The 22723-nt window shown below is 39.0% G+C and overlaps 1 protein-coding gene across 1 annotated transcript in view; it reads right to left on the minus strand.

Annotated features, from left to right (window-relative positions):
* The window catches only part of LOC120307743 (MYCBP associated protein), a 28892-nt gene extending 14261 nt beyond the window's left edge, over positions 1-14631 (minus strand). Inside the window, exons 1-10 of the mRNA XM_039342837.1 lie at positions 14297-14631; positions 11047-11174; positions 9500-9662; positions 7410-7516; positions 6647-6827; positions 6318-6433; positions 4764-4911; positions 4443-4558; positions 4158-4270; positions 2605-2707 (exon numbers count right to left, since the gene is read on the minus strand). Coding sequence (XP_039198771.1) covers positions 2605-2707; positions 4158-4270; positions 4443-4558; positions 4764-4911; positions 6318-6433; positions 6647-6827; positions 7410-7516; positions 9500-9662; positions 11047-11174; positions 14297-14381 — 1260 coding nt within the window. The 5' untranslated portion in view covers positions 14382-14631. The remainder of the gene's footprint in view (positions 1-2604; positions 2708-4157; positions 4271-4442; positions 4559-4763; positions 4912-6317; positions 6434-6646; positions 6828-7409; positions 7517-9499; positions 9663-11046; positions 11175-14296) is intronic.
* Positions 14632-22723: the final 8092 nt, after the last annotated feature.

A 22723-nucleotide genomic window follows, 5' to 3' on the forward strand; every position in this document is an offset into this window, starting at 1 on the left:
AATTAATGATCTATTTTCTTGATTAATGTAGATGCTAAGATTTAAAGTGCTATTTTGGACATGAATTACTGACTAAGTTGTAGCAGTATCTTGGATATCACTACATAAATAGGAAGCATCAAAGATTTTAAATGGATAAAATCACTTTAATTCAAAATAGAATTATTTTCTTTGATGCTGAGAAACCTTATGTCTTAATAATGTTGATATCTTAATGGGCCGGGGTTTAGGCTCTGTTCTGATTCTTTTATTCATCCTGTTATAAAGATATATAGGTCTACCTACCATATGTAGTTGTTAAAAGTCAACATTGACTTGATGACACACAATCAGTCAATCAAGAGTTCTAGAAAGTTTTTTTTTTGCAGGTGGTAAATTTAAATTTATCATTAATTTTGCCTCAGATTAAAGAAGATCAAGGAGATGGTCCAAAACAGTGTTTCCAACTTTGGTAACTTCCAGATTTGTAAAGAACCAGTCTTTTAAAAACATAGAATTTGTTTCTTTTAAACTTAAAAGGGAACATTTCATTTTGTACACTACACATCTCAGAATGCTAAATTATTAAATTGCCTTGCTGTTGGAACACTAACTCATAGACAGATAGTCCACAGCTTATGACCATTTATTCAGCAATTGTTTGAAGTTACGATTACAGCACCTCCATGGTCCCAGGATTAAAGCTTAGATAATTAGTGACCAACCTGCATTTATGACTGGTCACGGCATCCCACAATCACATTCTTCTGCTGCGTGTGAACTGTCTCTGCTTTAACTCCTCCCATCCACCTGTTTCCTTCTACCTCTGCCCTTTTGGCTGTCCTGCACTCTGCTGATATCCCTGAAGTGCCCCACTGCTGCTACTCCCCCAAATGACCTTTGCCGACTTCTTCCTCCTGTGACTGGGTGAGGGCACAGCTCTGGGATGTGTGTAGCGAGCATAGCAGGCTGTTGGAGCTTTGTCTGCCAAAACTGGCTTACCAAACCCTGCTGGGGGCGCAGGTTAGCAGTGTGAGCAGAGATACCTCATGTTCAGCCACCACTGAAAAAACTGATAACCTGCAAATCATGGCGAGCACAGCAGGATGGGCTGGCAAGGCAGAAGAGGCAGTGGCTCTCCAGGTGAAGTTGGCAGCTATTCAGGGTGGCAGTGGAACTATAGGGAATAGAGAGATGGGGACTTCCTGGAGGTGGTATGTGCATCCTGAGTGTAGCTCACATTGGAAACTGCTGGCCTTTCATGTTGAGCGAACAGAGGGCCCACAGGTAGATTCTGTCAGTGCTGGATGCACTTCCGGTCCTTACTGAAGCCCACAAGCTCTAGGTATGCTTTCAATGTGAGCCACAGAGCTGAGAATCCATAAAGAATTATGGACTGCTCAGACAACTAGTAGAGAAGAAATGATGGACTCAAGATGGCTCTTTGAAAAGCAGAATCAACAACTTTGGTGGAATGAAGACCTGAAAATTGGACCAGCTTTTTGATGATTCCTCCCCAAACAAGAAGAAAACTTAAGATCACCCACAAGTCCTCCAGACAACTGCTCCTTGTGAGGAGACTGCAAGATAGTGATTCCCAGCAGTTTTAGAGTTCTGGGAGACAAGGGAATAGACATCTTGCTCAAATCACAATTGGCATCTATGAAAGGACAGATAGATTATACAGATTATATTTAAAAGACATTATGGAAGAGGAACAAGATTTACCTGACAAGACTGAGATTGATTTGAAAGTGGATTTAAAATGATCGGATACAAGAATGACATGGAGGGGGGAAAGGTTAAATTGGACATACAAAAGAAACTGTCTGAAGTCTTAATAATTAACAGGGATATGTAAATAATAAACTAAGAGAATGAGCTGGATGATTTTCCTATATTGGATTTCAAAAGAGACCTATTAAAGCTTTGAAAAAATTTTTGAGAAGGGGCAAAGAAAAAAATGAAATCAATTTCTAGAACATTACTGAAAGAAACTTAAGATTTTTAGAAGAAAAAGGCACAAATATAAAATTGGTTTATTTAAAGTTCAATTATATGTGTTGTTATTTCTGGTAACACTCAATGGACTTTTACTTACATCAGGACTAAATTTGGTGTTTTTTTAATAAATGATAACTTACTTCTTTTCCTTTACTATATTCTTATTTTTCTTTTTTTTTCCTTTCTTTTCTGCAGTTTCTATTTTTTCTTTTTATTCTTTTAGTTTTTAGTTTGCATTAGCTTTTATGGTTGTAATTGTAATCTTTAATAAAATTAGTACCTAAAGAAAGAATTATAAATTGTTCACACCTGGGTGGATAAAGCCAGAAACAAATCCACATCTAATTTGAAGCCTATATGTTTCTTGATAGCATCTGAATTAAATTATTTCCTCCACCAACAAGGAGGACTTTCAAGCAACATGATTAACTGTCTTTTTAGCTGTTTTGTTTATAATTTTCCAGATTTTTTCCCTCTTCTTCACATTTCAGTATGATGCCATAACATTTTGTTAATTTGTTTGATATTATAAAAAATGTTTTGGACAAATTACCCATCCCACCCAAAAGTAAAAGTAAAAGACATGGAAGTCTTTATTTTGAACATTCTTTACAACTCTACCGCATGAGAAGTAGTGATCCAACGAGCTGGTTGTCCACAGAACTTCAGAGAGGGACCAAATATTGGTTCTGAAAATACATCTGGAAACTCATCTAATAGGTCCCTGTGAAGCAAAGTGAAAATCAGAAATCTTAAATAATTTTAAGATTCAGGCTTCAGCTTTTATGTATTGCTGACAGCTCATGACTTAAAAAACTTGCCGAATCAGAGTTCACTTGAGGGATGAATCCAAGCCAGCTTCTAATGGAAGTGCAATACTGTAAGATTAAATTAAGTATAGAAATATATACCACATTACATTAATAAAAGTAAAGAACAACTCACTTGACAATGCAAATAGAAACTTTTTAACACCACTTTTGTTAAAAAATGACAAAAGTGGCCTCCAGGTTGCACTATCCCACTCACTCAACCCTCTGTATATTAAAATAATATGAAGAAGAATTGGCAGAACCCTTTTTTTTACAGCAAATTTTCAATTGGATGATTTTTTAAAATATTCAAACATATTAGCTAGTACGAAAATTAAGTGTATACAGTAGTCTGAATATGCAATATAAATTTCTAAATAGTTCCAACTGGTAAAACACTTGAGATGAATTCTTCAGACACTATGTAACTGAAAGTGAACATCTGCACACTGTACAAAAGCCAAGGTATAACTTTTGCTTTATACCAGTGGTTCTCAACCTGTGGGTCGGGACCCCATTTGGAGTCGAATGACCATTTCACGGGGGTCACCAAACAATGCAGTCCGCCATTTCCCCCCCCCCTTTTCCTTAGCTGTGCTACTCCCTTTTATTCTATTGGCTTTTGAAAGCCAATAGAATAGACTCTCTTGAATAGAGTCTAATTCTATTGGCTTTCAAAAGCCAATAGGAATTGTCCAGGCTGTCTCTGCCCTGCTGAGCCCGCCAAAAGTCCCATTCTGCAAACGGTGCTGCACCAGTTGAGTAGTCCTCGACTTACAGCCAGTTGAGTAGTCCTCGACTTACGACCAGTTGGGGGTCGCGGCATTAAAAAGATTGAGAACCACTGCTTTATACTGTATTTACTTATTTATTCTATACTGCTACAGTACAGATTTTTATATGATAGAATCTAATGACTATCATTCCATATATCGAGGCACAGTGCTATACATGTGCCTTGCCGTACAATGTAGGTGCATGTATGAAATAAATTCTATGTTCCCCGCCCCACAGTCCATGAACACACTGTATAAACCAGTGATGTATTTTGACCATTACATTTCCAACAATTATTTAAGCCAATGATTCTTCCTAAAAGGCTTTAATACATACAAAATAATATTGTTGTTGAACTAATTGTGCTAGAGATTAAACTGAGGCACTTAAAACTGCCCACCCATATCCAGGTATATTTTCAATTCAATCTGATTTCTGCTAAAGCCACATGAAAACAGATACAGCTATTTTAATGACACAAACAAATAGAATATTCATGCATGTGCACTTTTAACAACTCGTTCAAATGAAACCTGATCCACTGCAAAAGCCTTAAAGATGACTGAATGAAATATTGCAACATACGAGATTGTTTCTTCAGAAGATTCTTTATTGTCTTCATCACAAGCTGAAAAACTGTCTGCTGACACATTGGTGAAAGGTTGGTTTCTGCCTATGACTTCCAGGCCATCCAGATCCTTCCTCAAGAAGGGAGAATAAGAAAAAGCACTGTGTTCTCATTTGTTTTTCTTCTATCGTTCAAAAGAAGAATCAGACTGTTTAAATGACATGTGTAATGTAATCTTACAGGAATTGTTAAATGACAATTTTCTGATCTATAAATGGCTTTATGTGTTGAAAATATCATACCGGGCTATGAAAATCCAGCGTTTCTAAAACCTCCTTTAACTCATTTCTCCGATGCTGCAGGAAGAGACTTTTTTCCCAGGGGCGATGAAAAGGGAGATATTTTGGTGGACTGGTACCTGTAGGAATATCTGAAAGTGACCTAGGCAGGTACACAACAATACATGTAAAAACTTTACTAAGTGGATGCATATCCACTGCCAAAATGCATTATGATTGCCCAAGTTTCTTCACAGTTGTATACTGCCATTCAGGAAGTGATTTCAGTTCTTTTTCTCTAATGACACAACCCTGTATAAACATCCAGTGCTTATAGGGCCTCACCCATTTCTCTCCAGATGCTACGTGGTTTCCCAACATGAGTAATCTCTTCGGGAAATCCCAGATCTGTCTGACCCAATGTCGTGGTTAGACCCTTGAGTTCATCCCCAACGTGCACAGGCTGATTCCAGAACTCATTCCCTGAATAGCCCTATTAATAATGAAGAAAGCCAAAGTCATACAGATATAAGCTTAGTTTTGAGAGACAGAGTAAAGAATATAAAATAACATTTGGCAGAGAGACCAATGAAAAAACAACAGAAAAAGAGTAAGGTAAATGTAAAGATTTCCCCTTTCCAGTCATGTCTGACTCTAGGGAGTGGTGCCGGAATAAGAAAATTATTCTAATTGTTATATAACGGCTCACCAAAGGATGATAAAAGTTATATCCAAATTTGTTCCTACTATCTGTAATTACTGTCTTCCCTATCCTGTTTTGATAACTTAGATCAGGGTTGTCAAACTGCTGGCCCACAGGCCGGACACATCACGAGGAAGCCACACCCACCCCATTGCTGGCAATGGGGGAAAAGTTCCATTACATCGTGTAACATCACCTGACGTCACGAGTTTGACATGTCTGATTTAGATATGTATTGCCCTACACATCTATTAAAAAAGGAAAAAAATCCATGCTATTTTCCATTGGAAAACTCACGAAATAAGAAGTGCTAAGCAAGTGGATGGATTTAAAGAACCTAAAACATAACAAATAAACAGAACAGAACCTTGAGTTACAGAAATGCAAATTCTAACTGAAAGGTGTTTTTAAAAAAAAAAAAAAAAAAACCAACATTCTCTTAGTAGAAGAGTTTGACAGCACAACAATTACTTACCAGACCTGTTCAAATGAGGACTAGACATACCTCTGTGCGTGAAATGTTTTAATTTGTATTCCTGCAGTAAGCAGAAAGCTAAGTTCAATAGCATTAATGGCTCTTTAATAGGCTTTAATAGGCTCGTTAATGCCTATAACTAATACTTTACACTGAGCATCTGCAACCACATTTCTACGGTACTTTGACCTCAGTGTTACAGCTTGTGATCATATACAGGTAAAGAATTCTTGGTGCTCACCAAGTTTGTTGTTTGCTTGAAGATGTTTCATTACATAATTAGGTAACGTCATCACTGCACTCCACAATTCAACTCTGAGCCACCTATGTTTTTTTTTCTATTGGAATATATAGGTGCTTTGGTCATTCCTTTCCAGTACAACTGTTTAGAAGTTTCCTATAGTAACTATTTTTCTGGACACTATGGATGTATATACACCATCTTAATTATTTAGAAAAGTAAATAATCAACAGCTTATTCAGGCACAGTGGGTCTCCACAATCAAAAATTAGCAGATTTTTTTTTTTTTTAGTGGCTGAACTCCCAAAAGATCATCACTTCTCCAGGGAATCTGACAATCATACACATTCTAAGCTGAAATCTCATGAGATCTCATCCAAAGACATCAAAATATTGCATGTTTTTCCAATGTTATAAAATGACTAGAGCATGAACTTCTGACCTAAATAAAACCAGAAGAATTATTTGCAGAATTATCACCTTTCCAGAATACATAGCTGGAATACTGCGGTCAATTAAAGTTCGTTGTTCCTGGATTCTCCTGTAGTGTTCTGAAAAATTCATCAGCAACTGATTTTCTGATTTCTGAAGACACTCTGAGAATAAAAATAAGAAATGAAACAATATGATGACAGTGTGGGTTCAATATCACAATTGCCAGGGAATCAACCTCCTATAGAGCTTTCATCCTTGAAGACTTTCTCTTTTACTTTCACATTTGTCCAGAATTTCCCTCCAGAGATCATTGCTAACACTAAGATGTATTTGTCACAGAAAACAAGAGTAGATCTGTTCAAGTTTTATATTACCAGACAGCATTTTTTGTTGTTTCCTCCTGAGTGCCATGTTGCGCTGCCAGTTCTGAAGGGCCCGGTGTTGAGATGGAGGGCCCTGAGCGACTTTCTTTTCCTCCTCAGGTTTCTTTCTGTAAGTTCCAAAAACTGAGATTGCACAAGAAAGGTGTGATTCCTCAGGAATCATTCGCACTATCTGAAAGGAGACAAGGAGAAATTCAGAAAGGCAGAGCGGTGTCCTGATGGGTGACCTAGCTAATTATGTTAACTTTTTATGATCCATGGCACTGCTCTTGAACAAGGGCTGTTGAGTTGTCCTTCAGACATATGTTGGTCTTTCAACAATTCATTCCATACTAAATCAATTAACCAACACGTGGATAAACATGATAGCTATTATGCTAACAATGTTCTCAAAAATGCTGCTTTGGCACAGAAAGGAAGAACAGTAGAAAAATAATATAAAACTAAAGCAGTAGCTGAAAATGCAAGGCTGAAATCATGAAAAAATATCATAAGCCCTCCAGTATAAAATTTGATACCTTATGATTATCACACCAAGGGAAGAACCACTGCAGGCCCAGAGTCACTTCAAAACGAGAAGGGTGGCAAATTAAATAAATAAAAATAAAAATCCTACAGAAAAGTTGATTTGATTAATATATTCACAATACTTTTGCATTTTTGTAATACTATAGCTAAATTATGAGACCTTGTTAAATAATCGCATATCAATGGAAATATTTAACTAACTTGCAAATAACATAATAATACTAACCTGAGCGTGACCTTTTTTTATGGCTTCTTTCTTGAACTCCTGGAGAGTTCCTAAAATGCTATATGGGGTGATATATCCAAAGGTATCAACCACAGGTCCTTCTACACCTATATTAATATATAATATAGAATGTTAAACATGTTAAATAAATCGTGCAGCATACACATTCTAAGACTGTAGATGCAAATTCTTCTATTTCTGGCTTACAACTGGGAATCCACCAATCAGAATGTAGTCAAAATGACATGCATTTAGAATTTAAGAATTCCGAATCTGAGAGTTGGTTCTAAGCCATTCACAGTCCTTCCACATAAACAAGGAAAGGAAAGCATGCAAAGGCTATCTTCTGCAATTCTTTCTGATCCTTTTGCAGCAGTGATTGTTTGCATAGGCATACTAGGAAGTACAGGGCTTTGCTCTGGGACACATGACCATAGGGAGGGGAGGCTTAGAATGTAGTACAGGCAATCCTTGACTCAAAATTACCATTGGGGTCAGAATTGTTGTTGCTAAGCAAGACATTTATTAAATGAGTAATGTCCAACTTTATGACCTTTTTTTTGCCCCAGTAGTTAAGCAAATCACTGCAGCTGTCAAATGAATCACACAGTTATTAAGCAAATCTGGCTTCCTCTTATCAACTTTGGCTGTCAGAAACAGGCTGGGAAGGTCACAAATGGCAATCACATGACCCCAGGATGCTACAGCAATCATAAATACATGCTGGTTGGCCAAGCATCCAAATTTTTCACGGGGAATAATCAGAGAGTGTGTCCATAAATTGCCTATGGTTTTTTTGTACATGTAGATCTGAGCATTTCTAAGCAAGGTGAATACTTAAATGTGCTGTGTGTTTCTACTTTGATTTGTTTGTGAATTTTTATAGTTAAGTATGCACACGAAGCTCAAAGTAGGGTGTGCTTCATTCCAGGTCACAAAAGGATTAGTTTATATTATTCCAAAGTGTTGCCCAATTGCCTTTCCTTATAGGGATGCATTGCTACTTTTTTTTCTGCATTTTTTTCCCATGTAGTCCCCAGTCAAATCTGACTAATTTTCAAATCTATTTTTTCTTTAGCTGGTTTCTCCCAGAATACCAAATTTGGTTCCAATGCGGTCTGTATTCAGAGATTTGTCTTTCTGGCAGACAGTTCTGAGCTCCTTTACCTAGCTCTTTTTTAGCATCTTATTGGGTTGGAGAAAATTAAAAATCCTGCCTGATTACTCCAACACTTTCTTCAATTGCAATAACCTACTTATTTACCCATAAATTGAAATCATGGATTTCTTTTTTAGTGAAATACCTAATTGTCCTAAAATGGAATTTGTCATGACATAAATTCATGAAATCCCTTAACATCTATCTCACGTATTTACCTCCTCAAAAAAAAAACTCCATACAAATATTCATACACTGTAGAAAGATGTGAATGGAAACATGTATTAGGAAAGTTATTCATATAAGATACAATATGTACAAAATGCATACATCAAGAAATGTATGTTTTTCTTGCCATTTTTTAAAAAAATTACAAAATAATGAAAAACTTTGATGAAATAAAACAACAAAGAAATATAGTGTTTCAAAATAAGTACAGACTGATCTGTACATCTCTATCTTCATTCTGTCCAGAATTAGTTAAAACCCAAAGAATCCTGAAATTAAAAATCTGTTCAGGAATTTCTGATATTTAGCATCTTTCCCAAACTGCATATAACTATGATAGTATTTTTTTCTGTTCTGTCTCCATAATGTTATTTTCATCATATGTCCACAGGTGAGACAGCATAGTTCATGACTAACTGGACTGGGTATTAAAGTAATATTTTTTCTTATGTGCAAAGTTTTCTCTCAGTGTGCGTGCAATCTTTAAGCTCTGTCAGCCATTATCTGAAGTCAGATGACTGCAATGAAAAGAAGCAGTTGAGGCACAATCAGGACTGCAATAGGGAAGCCAAATTTCATGCCAATTTTGTTTTCTGTTTATTGAAAGATGGATAAATGGCTCTTTTAGCAGTGAGGAAGGATACTAAATTATTTCACATTTTAAGATCAGGACCACAGTATGAAAAAAATGAGACAACTGTACCAGAATAATTCAATGTTTTCTCTGATTCATCTGGGAGAGCTGGATAAGCAACTAGGAAATTAGCTTTTTTTCCAATTTCTTGTGGCCTAGATTTGCGTACAAGATACTTCTTGATAACAACAGGTTCCTCTTTCTTTTCTTGAGAACGTTTTCCAGCCCGGAGCTACATAACAAATACATCTTCAATCAAACAATATTTATAATGGTTCTACTTTCACAATTTTCATTATACTGCCAATAATAGGAGCTACAGAATTTATCCAAAAGATGGAATGAAGCTTGATGTACATTTCTGTCCTTTTGCATGAACAAGATGATAGAATCTTTTTTCATGTCAGACTCTGGATATCCACATACTTTTTAGGTTTTCGTTATCTCTCTTACAACATTTCTGTCTTCCATCACACCACAGGCACCCCTTCCTTTTCTTGACCTGAATATATTAAATTGCATACATAATACCCTATTATCGTTGAAACTTTTAGTATAAATTGGAATAACTGTATTTATTTCACATAAAATGTACATGTAATTATTTCGCAGGATGTCACCCATTGGTAAGCAGCTGCCTCGCAATTAAGGTACTGTTTCCCATATAAGTTAAAAAGAATTTGAAATATTATCACAATATGACATACAGAAAGACCATTTCCATATCAGTCACATATGGCATCTTCTAATGTCATATTGCCATTACTGAGATTTTAAAAAAAATCCTCTCCCCTTTACTGTTCATTGGCACAATGATGGTTGGATGACTGCAAAAGCCTACGGTCCTTTTCCCACTTGTGCCTAACTACAAACATGCCCTGGCAACATACTTTTTCTGACATGTTTCCATTATAGTGCCTTATTTTTTTTCTCCAATCAAGAGAGAGATGGCTCTATTACAGCTCATACTCGGTCATATTGGATTCTTGCAAGCTTGTCTCTTTGGTTCCACTTTGCCTATAGTGCAAAGCCTGACTGGAGGCAGAGCCACAGGAAGAGATGACCATAAACTCTTAACAAAACTGAAATGAGAAGCAATGATCCATGATGACTATTTTACACATTCACGTTTTTGGAAGGTTTTCCCCCCAAGGGATGAGACCAAAGCAATTGGGCAGTGTTGAGTTTCAGTGTTTAGTGACCATAGTCTAGCAGCAGATTTCCTGACATTTCACTGGCAACTGTGGCTGACATCTTCAGAGGCAAAAGATCTGCTATAGAGACCACAGGCAACTGAACCCAGCCACAGAGGCCAGCCACAGATGCTAGCAAAACATAAGGAAATCTTCTGTCTAGACCAGGGGTCTTCAAATTTGGCCCTTTTATGACTTGTGGGTTTCAACTCCCAGAATTCCTCAGCCAGTGTGCCTGGCTGAGGAATTCTGGGAGTTGAAGTCCACAAGTCATAAAAGAGACAAGTCTGAAGACCCTTGGTCTAGACCATGTTCACTAAACACTGAAGCTCAACACTGTCCACAGATAGTGGACAGATAAAGGTCATGAAAGATACATCAGCAAAAGGAATTACCTGAAATAGGGAAAAAATTTATACCCACCTTTGCCAAATCTTCTGGCTTTATCGCAAGAGCCTGGATTTCGTCTCCTTGCAGTACACAGCTTACAGGTTCTGGCTCTTCTTGGACTGGTGAAGAAGGCTGCTCAAATGGTTTGATTCTCTTTTTTTCTGAAAAAAAGCATTAATTTTCTCTATGGCATATATAGCTCTCCCTGTGTACTGTACGAGAGAGAGAGAGAGAGAGAGAGAGAGAGAGAGAGAGAGAATACATGCATACTGTCTACATGAAATTAAAAATAATTCAGAAAGGACTCCTCTTTTCTGGTAGGTGGGTAGAGGCATAACTGCAAGTACACATGATCATCATTAGAATTTTTATTATTCTATTATGCAAAAATGTATTACAAATTCCTCACATCTGGCATTTTCCCAGTCATATAGTAAATTCCAATATATATGGTGGTTTTAGTATGACCAAATCAGAAAGTTTTCACATTTAATTAATGTATGTGTTATGCATACAGCTAATTCAATATTATGCTAATTATTAAAAATTAGAAAAGGTAACTTTTGGAGAGATTACAAAGGCCATAGCCAAGACTTTGGGTGAAAAATCATACCTCTGCTCTAAATCAAAGATGTCATGTTTTTGGGTCCAAAGAGAAGCTTGTAAAGCTAAATGGAAGTTAGTCAGAGATCACACATACATAATATAGTCACAAACATCCTCTTCATGAATGGAAGAAAGTGGACCACACAGAAGGGAGATAGGACTTGTCAAACAGTTATTTTCCAAATGACCTAAACTTGCATAATGATAACTGAAGCAGTTCCTAATACTATCACCCAACCCTGATCTTGAATGTGATGTGTTTCTCTTTCTTTGTAAGAATAATTCCTCTATTCTCTTTTATTCTTTTCTATCCTGCTTCTTGGTATGAAAAACCTGAAGCAATAATGCCTCCAAAATATCAGATTAAAGCTAAACATTAAAGTAGCATACATTTGAAATTCAGCTAAATAGTACAATGCAAATTGTCAGTTTTTTAAAAAATAGAAAATGCCTATGGTAGGGGGTGATCTTGACCACTTTCTAAAAGAACATTTCCTTTAGCAGTGCGTTCCAATATAATAGTCATGATCTCTGTCATTATACTGTATATAGTGAAGTTCATAGCACATTTCATGTTTTGTGCTGCATTCTGGTGCTTTTGTGTAGGGAACCTTATTTTTATATAAAAAAAATACAAGCCTTTCTACATACTGATCAAACAGAAATTGAATATTGTCTTTACCCTATATCAGTGGTTCTCAACCTCTTTAATGCCGCAACCCCCAACCAGTCGTAAGTCGAGGACTACTCAACCGGTCGTAAGTCGAGGACTACTCAACTGGTCCAGCACCGTTTGCAGAATGGGATTTTTGGCAGGCTCAGCAGGGCAGAGACAGCCTGGACAATTCCTATTGGCTTTTGAAAGCCAACAGAATTAGACTCTATTCAAGAGAGTCTATTCTATTGGCTTTCAAAAGCCAATAGAATAAAAGGGAGTAGCACAGCTAAGGAAAAGGGGGGGAAAAATGGCGGACTGCGTTGTTTGGCGACCCCCGTGAAATGGTCGTTCGACCCCAAATGGGATCCCGACCCACTGCCCTATATTTTGCTTTTCGTTATTGGAATATCTGTTCATCTGCCTCCCTCTTACCTTTTGTTAAAGCACACTTGGTGAATTTACATTATCCCTTTTACTAAGCTAATTTAGGTAAACCTTCACCTCATTGTACAGCATGTTCAGGATTCAGCTATTCCACAATCTTATCATACATCTATTTTGAGAATCTATTACTTCGGTATCGAGCATCACAATCACATTTCCAGCAGATTTGTATCGGAAATTTTGATAATATTTGTCTGAGATTCTTACAGATCTTATACCTGAAAACAATGGAAAATGTCCTACCAGATACCTACATTTGTCATACTCCATCACTGAAAACATGGATCCTGCCATACAAATTATATAGTGTATATTAATATCAAACACATTTGCAGGATCGTTATTCATAAGCTATTTTTGGTTAGCTGCTTCTCTCTGACTAAAGGAAGAAAAAAAGAACTTTGAAGGTTCAAACCATATGTTTAGCAGTGGCTAGATATTACTAATAGCTGCAAGAAGTGACCACAGAAACTGAAATACATAGCCTGATTTTTCTGAGCTTCAGGAGTTCATTTGTTGTTTTTATAATGCAGACAATAGGGTCTATTCCTTTATTCATTCATTAACCACATTTTAAAGTTATTAAAGACCACAATCATATTCTTCTACATTAAACACTGTTTGTCCTGGAATCTATTGCTACTGTATGTTGCCCACACTGTATGTTGTTCACTGCATCTTCTCCCTTCACTTTGCACCCACATGCTGTGCTCTGTCTGCATTAAAGCATCCCAACTACCGGTACCTCCAGTGTCTAATAATCAAACCCATTCCTTATACTTTCTTTTGCCAGTGTTCTGTTTCAGGAAAAGAGGCATTGAAATGAAGCAACGAGTTGCAACAGTCTCCTTTATTGCAACACCAACAGAACAAGTTTTAAAGTCCTCCTGCACAATACTTGCTGGCCAATCATTGCAAAGGCTGGAAGCAGCCTTTCTTGTCCCGAGCATCCACATGGTCTGCCCCGGGCCAATCGCTGCAGCCTGTGCCTGCCAGCCCAGGACATAACAGCCAGCATAATGCTCATCGTCACTATCAAGTTAAGCAAGCACTCAACCTTATTATCTGATTTAAATAGTTCTAAATGTTTTAAATCCAATGAATTTTATGGATTGCAGTACATGGTAAGAGAATACAGCAAATATGAGGTCACACGGAGTTCATTAATCTGCTGCAGCCACTCCCATGGAATTAAAGAGAAAACATCTAGTTCAATATGGTAAACATTTTAATTAAAGCTTTTAATAATAATCCTTTATCTCTGAGGGTACCAGGACAATTATAAGTAACACACTAAGCATTAGCCCTGTTTTCTCCACTACTACTGCTAGTCACTGTAACAATACTAAGCTATACAGAAAATGATCCGACAGACTGAGTTTTACATGAAATTTATTAGAGAGATGCATTTCCAAATGCTTATTTCTAAGGCCAAGCCTTTTAAAAACATTGTGGAATCCTCCACACATACACACGATTAAGGGATGCATTGTACCTCCTGCAAAAACGGCATAGTTTTTAGAAGGCCTCCCCTTCCCCGCTACGAAGCCCCGTGGGCTCCCTTTAGTAGCCTACCGGGGGGCGTTTTACTGTTGCGCGATTCCTTCTTTCCCATCTTGTTCATTGTGATGATCACCAAGCTCCGGAAAGACCCCAACATATCCTAGGCGAGCTGCTGTGCTCCCACAAGCCTGGAGCACGCGCAAGGCGCCGCGTTCTCGTTTCCATGGCAATCGCTTTCCTCAACCAAGCCTGGAAGCCTACCGCTTTCCTTGTGCTCCTAATCGCATGGCACAGGAAGGCCACGCCTGCCCGGGACGGGGGCGCTTTCGGAGAGGTCGTGGAAAGAAGCTGGCTCGGGTGGTCGAGGCCCCCCGCAGTTGTGCACGCGCCTGATTGCGTATATCTGGTGTGTTCAGTCGGGCCGTGAGCTTCTAGAATCTAGAGTTTTTTGTTTCATTAAAGATGTAAACGAAACCCTTTGAACTCCACTCGCCTGGCTCCGCAGGAGGGCATGCAAATACTATTTGTTCCGCTTATACTATTTTTCTGAATACAATGGCCCAATATTATTATTATTATTTTGCTGATTTTCTTTCCTGATCCGTATATGTTTTTGCTCACGGGAGATTAAGCTTCAAATGAAAGACTGTTTCCTCCATAGTGCAGTATAAGTAGAGTCTCACAACAGCGTTTTCAAGGACTATTACTCATTTCCTACTGACTATAGTATAAATGAGTTTTGATGCCATTTAATTTTTTTCTGCTGTGGGACTTGGTCTTCTCCAGCCAGTTTTTGTAATACATACAATCCAGCTCTCTATCCATAGCATTGTTGCTGATAAGTCAAGGATGGGATCTGCCATTGTTGCCTGCAATTTTAGGCTAATTATTAACTTTTTACTAAAAGCAATATTAGCATTTTAGCATGGCAATCTACACTTCTTTTTTGACTTCAGAAAAATATTTTTTTCTCCTTAACCATTTATTTTGGTATGAGAACTTGCCTTTTCAGCAACTAAACTAAAGTGGTACCTGGAAAAATACTGGTCCGACAAAGGATGTGTATAAAAAGCAGATGGCCCAACAAAAATGTGGGTTTGTTTTGCTTACAAGACAACTCTTAAATTTAGGATGGCCAGACATCCTGTTCCCAGCTCTGCACATGATATATAACTAACTGCCTGTCACATGGTATATCTAAATTGCTTAACACTTGATATATTGCTGATTGCTAAAAACATTCCAATGTAAACGAGGAGCTATCGATTATAGATCTGTCTAGTAGTTTTTCTATGTTAGAATAAGGACCTATAGAATGTAATGTGACCCGAAAATAACACCCGCCAGAAAGGGTTATAAAAGTGGTCATCAAAGTACAATCTGAGTTCAGAACTGGTTTTTAAGGCCAGGATGGCTCTCTAACCTGCAGCAATAAACTTCCCTTCCTCAAAGAGCTGATTTCAAGTCTTTGATTTCTACAAACATTTCTGGTGCATTGGCCGGAAAAGCTGAGTGAGGCGATATTTCGCTGAGGACGGCTGGACCCTTCGGACCTGCTGGTAAGCCATCTCTGAACAATTCTCCAGGCGCCATGGGGGTGTGTTTCCTCCAGGAGACAGCTGTGGCTTCTCAGCAGAGCCGACAGTACTGAAGGCCAGTCCAAGAACCCTTGGGGAAAGGAAAGGAAGTCTGAACCAACTCCTGGCCAGGATGGGTGTAACTACAAGGCAGGCGAGTATGTGTTTAAAGTAATGGTACCTATCTCATTTGAAGATAGAAGAGGGGGCCTGATCACTCCCCTGGACTCGGGACGGCGATCCTAATGACGTCCGTGTTAGGTTGTGTGGGTGGTTAAGCCAGTGCATTCCCTACTAGTGACCGCCGGCGCTGTAGGTCATTGGCAGTGTGTTAGACTGGGGGGGCGTAGTATGGATGTGGGGTGGCCCCCAGAGGGGACTTTTAAGAAAACTATCCTAACCAATTTCAGTATATAGATCAGGGGGGGATGCAGTAGCAGGACGAGCTGATGAGTTATTGCAATGTCAGGCTGAAATGGTTCGTTTGTGTGTGGCTAGACCCAAAGGAAAAAAAAGCTTCAAGTACAAACTAAAAGAGTGAAAGATGTGAAGATTTCAGAAACTAAGGTGTCAAATGCTAAGAAGGAGATAAGGATGGAGGTAGAGGAGTTGATTCTCAGACCTCCTCCCTACGTTCCACCTTTCTCCCCCTCCCTCCCCCAGTGCCGGCTGTGACAGAGCCAGCAGCCGCTCTGCCGGAGGAAGGGAAACGAAAACAGAAAGGGGGAGGCTGTCAGCCCCCAAGGAGGAAGGGGATTTGGAAGGTCTCTCTGTAAATGTGAGGGGAGAAGTAAGTAAAGAGGAGCAATTGTTGAATATTTTGTTGACTCCCGAGGAAAGGGAGAAGTGGAAGGCTGCTGTTAGGCAGTGTTTGAAGGATAGGTTGTCGGCTGTGCGGGATATACAGCCAGAGATGGAAGCCAGGGCACCAGAAAAGGACCCTGAATGGAATACACAAAATCCAGCACACATGACTTTGTTAAAGGAATATCAGAATTTAGTAGTAGAGGCTCTTGGCAAGGCTGGAAAGCCTTCAGTGAATGTGTTAAAGCCGTCTTTTGTGATGCAGGAGGCAGATGAAAGTCCGGAAAGTTTTTTTTTTGCAAAGGCTGATTGAGGCTTATGAGCTTTATACACAGGTTGATCCAAGGAGTGCAGACAAGGTGCGAATGTTGAATGAGAGGTTCATAGCACAGAGTTATGAAGATATAAGAAAGAAGTTGTAGAGGTTAGAAAGGAGCATTAGGAAAGAACACTACAGAATTGTTGGAGGTGGCTAGGAAAGTGTTTGTTAATAGGGATAAGGTGGAAAAACAGGAAAGAGATGCTAGAATGCATAAGAAAACTGAGTTGTTGGCTGTGGAATTGCAAGGAGGGAGGTCATTGGCAAAGAGAATGTCCAAGAGAATGTCCAAGAGAATGTCCAAGAAGGCAGATGCGAGGTAGAGGTTGGAGAGGAAGAGAAGGCAGAGGATGTGGAGGTGTTGGCAGTGGGCCCCCCATGCACTCCCCCTTCATGGGTAGAGGGCAGAGAGGGGGTCCAGGGATGGTAAGAGATGGTCTGAGGAATGTAGGAGATGGTTTGAGGAATGTGACAGATGAAAATAGAAATAGGGAGATTGAAGGAATTGGATTGGCAGGAACTAACTGGTCGGATTGACGGGGACCTGGCTTGGAGAAAGCCCCCCCTGAGCCATTGGTTACTTTAGATATAGGGGGCAAACAGACAACGTTTTTGGTGGATACTGGAGCAGGAAGATCAGTTGTGGATTTGAAAGCAGAGTCTTTGTGTGTGAAGTAAATATGACTGTTACTAACCTCAAGAGAAAAGAAGATACAAAAAAATATATAACCTCACTCTGTTTGTCTGGCCAACAAACAAAGTGAAGAAAGATGTGTTTGTTTATTTATTTATTTTTTTTCCTCCCTCTTAAGAACAGCCCAAAGTTACCTGCTCAGGCAGGAAATCCTATACCATTTTCTTGCCTATTCTGCTCTCTCCCTTTGGCAAATGTTAGTGTGTTAATGCCTTTTCAAATTCTATCTGCAGACACAACCCCCTTTCCCCCCCTGCTTTTTTTTTTCTGGCTGTGGTTGTTTTGAGAGAGATAGAGAGAGATAGAGAGAGAGGAGAAAAGGGGGGGGGGTTGATCTTTTTAACTTTTTCCCTGCTTAGAATTCAGGTTTGAGAAAGGTTGGGTGGTTGTGAAAATTTAATGCCCACTTTTGCAATTTTTTTCTATTCAAAAGAGGAGTCAGTAATTGTTGGACAACTTTTTTGGGGAAATTTTTGAGTTTAAATTGTTTAATATCAACCAAGAAAGTTTGCTTAGATTTGTAAAATGTTCTCCCTATTTAATGGAAATTTAATGGAAATCTGTTTCCATCTGAATGGAATTTGATTAAATTGGAATTTGACTAATTTTATATTAAAAGCAATACTAGAGTTTAGAAAAAAAAAAACTTTCAGTAACTCAGAATATCTTATTAAACTTGTTTATTTTTTGTGTGAAGTTAGAATGAAGTTGAGAAAAATTTTGGGATTATAAATAGCTATGCTATGCTGTTTTGAGTAAAGATTTGTATGCAAAACTGTTAGAAAAAGAGCTTGTGTTAATAAATGCAAACAGGGTTTGGTGAGCTCTCCTTTGTTGGTTCCTTGCTAGGTAATTTATTTATAAACAAGGACAAAGGTTGGAGGAGGTTTTGGCCCAGAAGTGTGTGCATAGGGGGGGGGGGAAGGCAGCCAGTGGCATTTTTATCTAAAATTGACATTTGGGGACATCTTGGTGGTTAGCATTTCTTATCAAGGGTGGACAATTTTAATCAGGAAGCCTTGGTATACACTTGTTCATAGCAAAGTGGTTTTCAGTTGTGGATTTGAAAGATGCTTTTTTCACGATTCCTATTCACAAGGCTAGCCAGCCGTTGTTTGCTTTTGAATGGGAGGGAGAACAAAAGAATGCCTTTAGGGAAAGAATGTTGCCTTGGGGGTGTTAACTCAACAATTAGGACAGTGGCAACGCCCGGTGGCTTACTTATCTAAGCAATTAGATGGGGTTGCCCAAGGCTGGCCACACTGCCTGAAGGTTCTTGCTGCTATAGCAGTCCTTTTATAGGACTGTAATAAATTGACCTTCTCATGTCCCATAAGTGTCCACACCCCTCATGCCGTTCATTCTATCTTGGATAATAAAGGGTATTTGTGGATCAGCAGTCAAAGGCTTTTTAAGTATCAGGCGATGATGATTGAAAATCCTCAAGTGAAATTAGTGGTGTCTAACCGGCTAAACCCTGCCACCCTATTGCCCACAGAAGCGGATTCAGAACACAACTGCTTGCTGCCCTGAATTGGTATACAGACAGTTCGAGTTACATGAAGGAGGGGAGGAGGGTTTCTGGATATGCGATTGTGAATGATGAGGAAGTGGTGGAAAGTAGTCCGCTAGGAGCAAACTGCAGTGCTCAAGTGGCAGAATTGTGGGCATTAATTAGAGCATTGGAAAGAGCTGAAGGGGAAACTTTAAATGTCTGGACAGATAGTAAATATGCTTTTCTAACTCTGCATGCTCATGGTGCTGTGTATAAGGAGAGGGGATTCAGGGATTCGGCTGGCAAACATGGGTTACATGGACACTTGATAAAGCATCTTCTCGATGCAGTACAAAAGCCAGCAAAGGTTTCAGTTATGCATTGTAAAGGGGCCATCAGGGGGGAGTATGGGGGGAACTGAATAAGCAAGTGGAAAAACTTAGGGACTAGGTTGTTGAACAAACACCTTCTAAACTAATAACAAGATGTCATCCCTTTAAACCAGGGGATAGGGTGTGGGTGAAACATTGGAAACATGAACAACTGGAGGGGAGATGAAAAGGACCTTATGAAGTAATAATGGCCTCTCCTTTAGCAATAAAGATTGCAGAATCTAAATCTTGGATTCACTGGACCAGAGTTAAAGCAGCTGCAGAACCTCTGTGGACAGTGAACAGGGACCCCAAGGTTCCCACCAAACTCACTCTTAAACGTGTTTAGTATGTTTAATGAATATTTTATTGTTTGTATACCAGATATTGTATTAGTACAAGTGTATCCTGCACATATATCTACGGCTGCCTGGCTGAAATTCAACCCCCTGCTAAGCCACACCCGGAAGCTGGCTTTCTACGCACGGGAGAAGAAAGGATGAAAGGCTTCCTTCTGCTTTTATATAGTACTATTGTTGCATGTAATAATGTTTGTCTTTCTAATTTAGGCCAATGGAGCAAGCCAGAAGAAGCTCCACGCCTTATCCAATCTTATGCTATAGGCACGGGCACTTGTAAAGGTCAACCCCTATTGGATTTTCCCCAGAATGCTGGAATGGTAGCTGGCCTCATCCTTGTCAATTTCCCCAAGCATTTGACAGAATAGTTAAAGAAGCCTGTATTACAAGACCACCTGTCAATCCCGAAGCCTGTCAGTATGTTGGGTATATTCTTAGGAAAGGCATATGTGTAAAGGCCCCATATAAGAAGCCTCCTCCTCCTGTTACTCTGGAGTGTGGGCCTCCCTTATTCTGGGGATGGGAGCGGGTCACCCTAGTCTCGCAGTTGAAGACGGGATGGAAGGGGACTTGCATCGTACATGTTATCCCGGTGGAATTTGGAGTAACTATCCAAAGACCCCCGAGGAAGTGCCTAGAGAGAAAACAAAGTAGAAGGTCCCATCAGAATAAGGATATGCCCCATCCATTGGAGTCAAGGATGCAATATAATTTGTGGGTCCAATTGGCTAAACTAGCCAACACAACTGATTTTTGCCTTTCTGAAGCATATGACATGGAAAATTTGCTGTCCACATGTTTAATACCAGTGTGTGTTCCAGTCACAGCAGCTAAGGAATTCAGTCACATACTCCTAACGTTGCCATTCCAGAAGACTTACAATGTGCACATGTCACAGGGTGTGAGCAGAATATACCTTCACCTCATTGCCTGAAAGTGAGCCAAGAAAAGCTAAATTGCACATCTTTCCAAACAGTGTCTTTTGGGTATGCAAACATATGGTTACCTAAAGGGTGGTTCTTCACATGTGGGAATTCCAGAGACAAGAGTATAACAACATACATACATCAGACCCAAGTGTTATGGAATGAAACTTATCTGCATAGATGAGATAAGTCTCATCAGGGGGGAATAAAGTGGTACCTGGAAAAATACTGGTCCGACAAAGGATGTGTATAAAAAGCAGATGGCCCAACAAAAATGTGGGTTTGTTTTGCTTACAAGACAACTCTTAAATTTAGGATGGCCAGACATCCTGTTCCCAGCTCTGCACATGATATATTACTAACTGCCTGTCACATGGTATATCTCAATTGCTTAACACTTGATATATTGCTGATTGCTAAAAACATTCCAATGTAAACGAGGAGCTATCGATTATAGATCTGTCTAGTAGTTTTTCTATGTTAGAATAAGGACCTATAGAATGTAATGTGACCCGAAAATAACCCCCGCCAGAAAGGGTTATAAAAGTGGTCATCAAAGTACAATCTGAGTTCAGACTGTTTAAGCCAGGATGGCTCTCTGAACCTGCATGCAATAAACTTCCCTTTCCTCAAAGAGCTGATTCAAGTCTTTGATTTCTACAACAAAACAATATTCTGAAAGTCCTTGAATACACTTGTAAGTGTTAGGGAAGATATAAACTCAGCTGGGAAAGGGAGCAAGGTAATCCATAAATTTGCCACTTCTGAAATGTTATCTAGAAGCAATGTTTTCTATTGCATAATTCTCACATGTAATCAGTGCTTTTGTTTGAGCATTTTTTTCTGAACTGAGCTGAACATATGTATCATTTATTTCTGTACCCTATAAAAAGACCCTCTTTAACAAATTGTATTTGCTTTGTCTGAATTACTGGGGATTCATATTTTTGAGTGAGTGAGCAAGCCCCTTTGGAAAAGTAAAAGTCTTTCAGCTCCTCTCCAAACTTAGGGTACCTGAGTTTCTAGGCAACATCAGTTTCTGCTGACCATTTCACACTGTTGTGGGCATGCTACCTTCTCCTACAGTTGTTGGCGCAGCCCTCTATGAGAATGGAGGAAAAATTAGCCATCTGGCTTACTCAGAGGCATGGTTCTTAGCAGTACTCTTTATGTGCATAGGCTTAGCTCTTTTTTGAAAAAGCACCAGATCTGTATTTTGAAAAACAGAATAGGTGCTGTCAAAAGAGGACAATTAGAATACTGCAATAAAGATTGATTAAACTAGGAAAGAGTGTTGTGTGTTGCTAGTACTATTGCCATTGGGTGCAGTATAGGTTTTCCTCATCCATGATGACAAGCAATTTTGACTCATTCAGCTGCAGTTTCTACAGCTGTTTGTGCAATACACCATGGTTAGGTCCCCTCACTGGGATCAGGTGACATTTTGCCCAATACTTTTGACAGTACTTGTTACAGGTACCTTCAGGACAATAACAATTGTGCAATTCCAAAAGTCTAATCTAGGACGCATGCTTTCTATGGCTATTGTCTGGCTATTTTTAGATGTGGATGGCCAGAAGTTCATAACTGGTCACTTATTCACAATGGTGTTGGCATTTCCTGCAGTAGTTTTTATGGTGCCTGGCTGGGGGTGGAACTTGTTTGTTATCGATCACGTTCTCTCATTCTCTCCTATGTCTTCTTGTCAGCCAAGCTAATTTGGAATACAGATTTAACACTGGTTTCTCCTCAGATAATATCATTTTTACCCTCTTGCTAAAAAACAAACCAACCATCTGACATGTAACAGATCTAAAGGAGAGATTGCACCAAGCAGAAGTATTGGGAACAATCCTTCATGCTTCACCCTATCCTATCCTTAGCTCCAGCCACCTGGTCAGTTTGAATGCTTACTAATACAGTATTTCATTTCATAAATCATGTTAAAGCACGT

Source organism: Crotalus tigris, unplaced genomic scaffold, assembly GCF_016545835.1.
Source record: "Crotalus tigris isolate CLP2741 ecotype Arizona unplaced genomic scaffold, ASM1654583v1 scf7180000017814.3102382, whole genome shotgun sequence".
Lineage (NCBI taxonomy): Eukaryota > Metazoa > Chordata > Lepidosauria > Squamata > Viperidae > Crotalus > Crotalus tigris.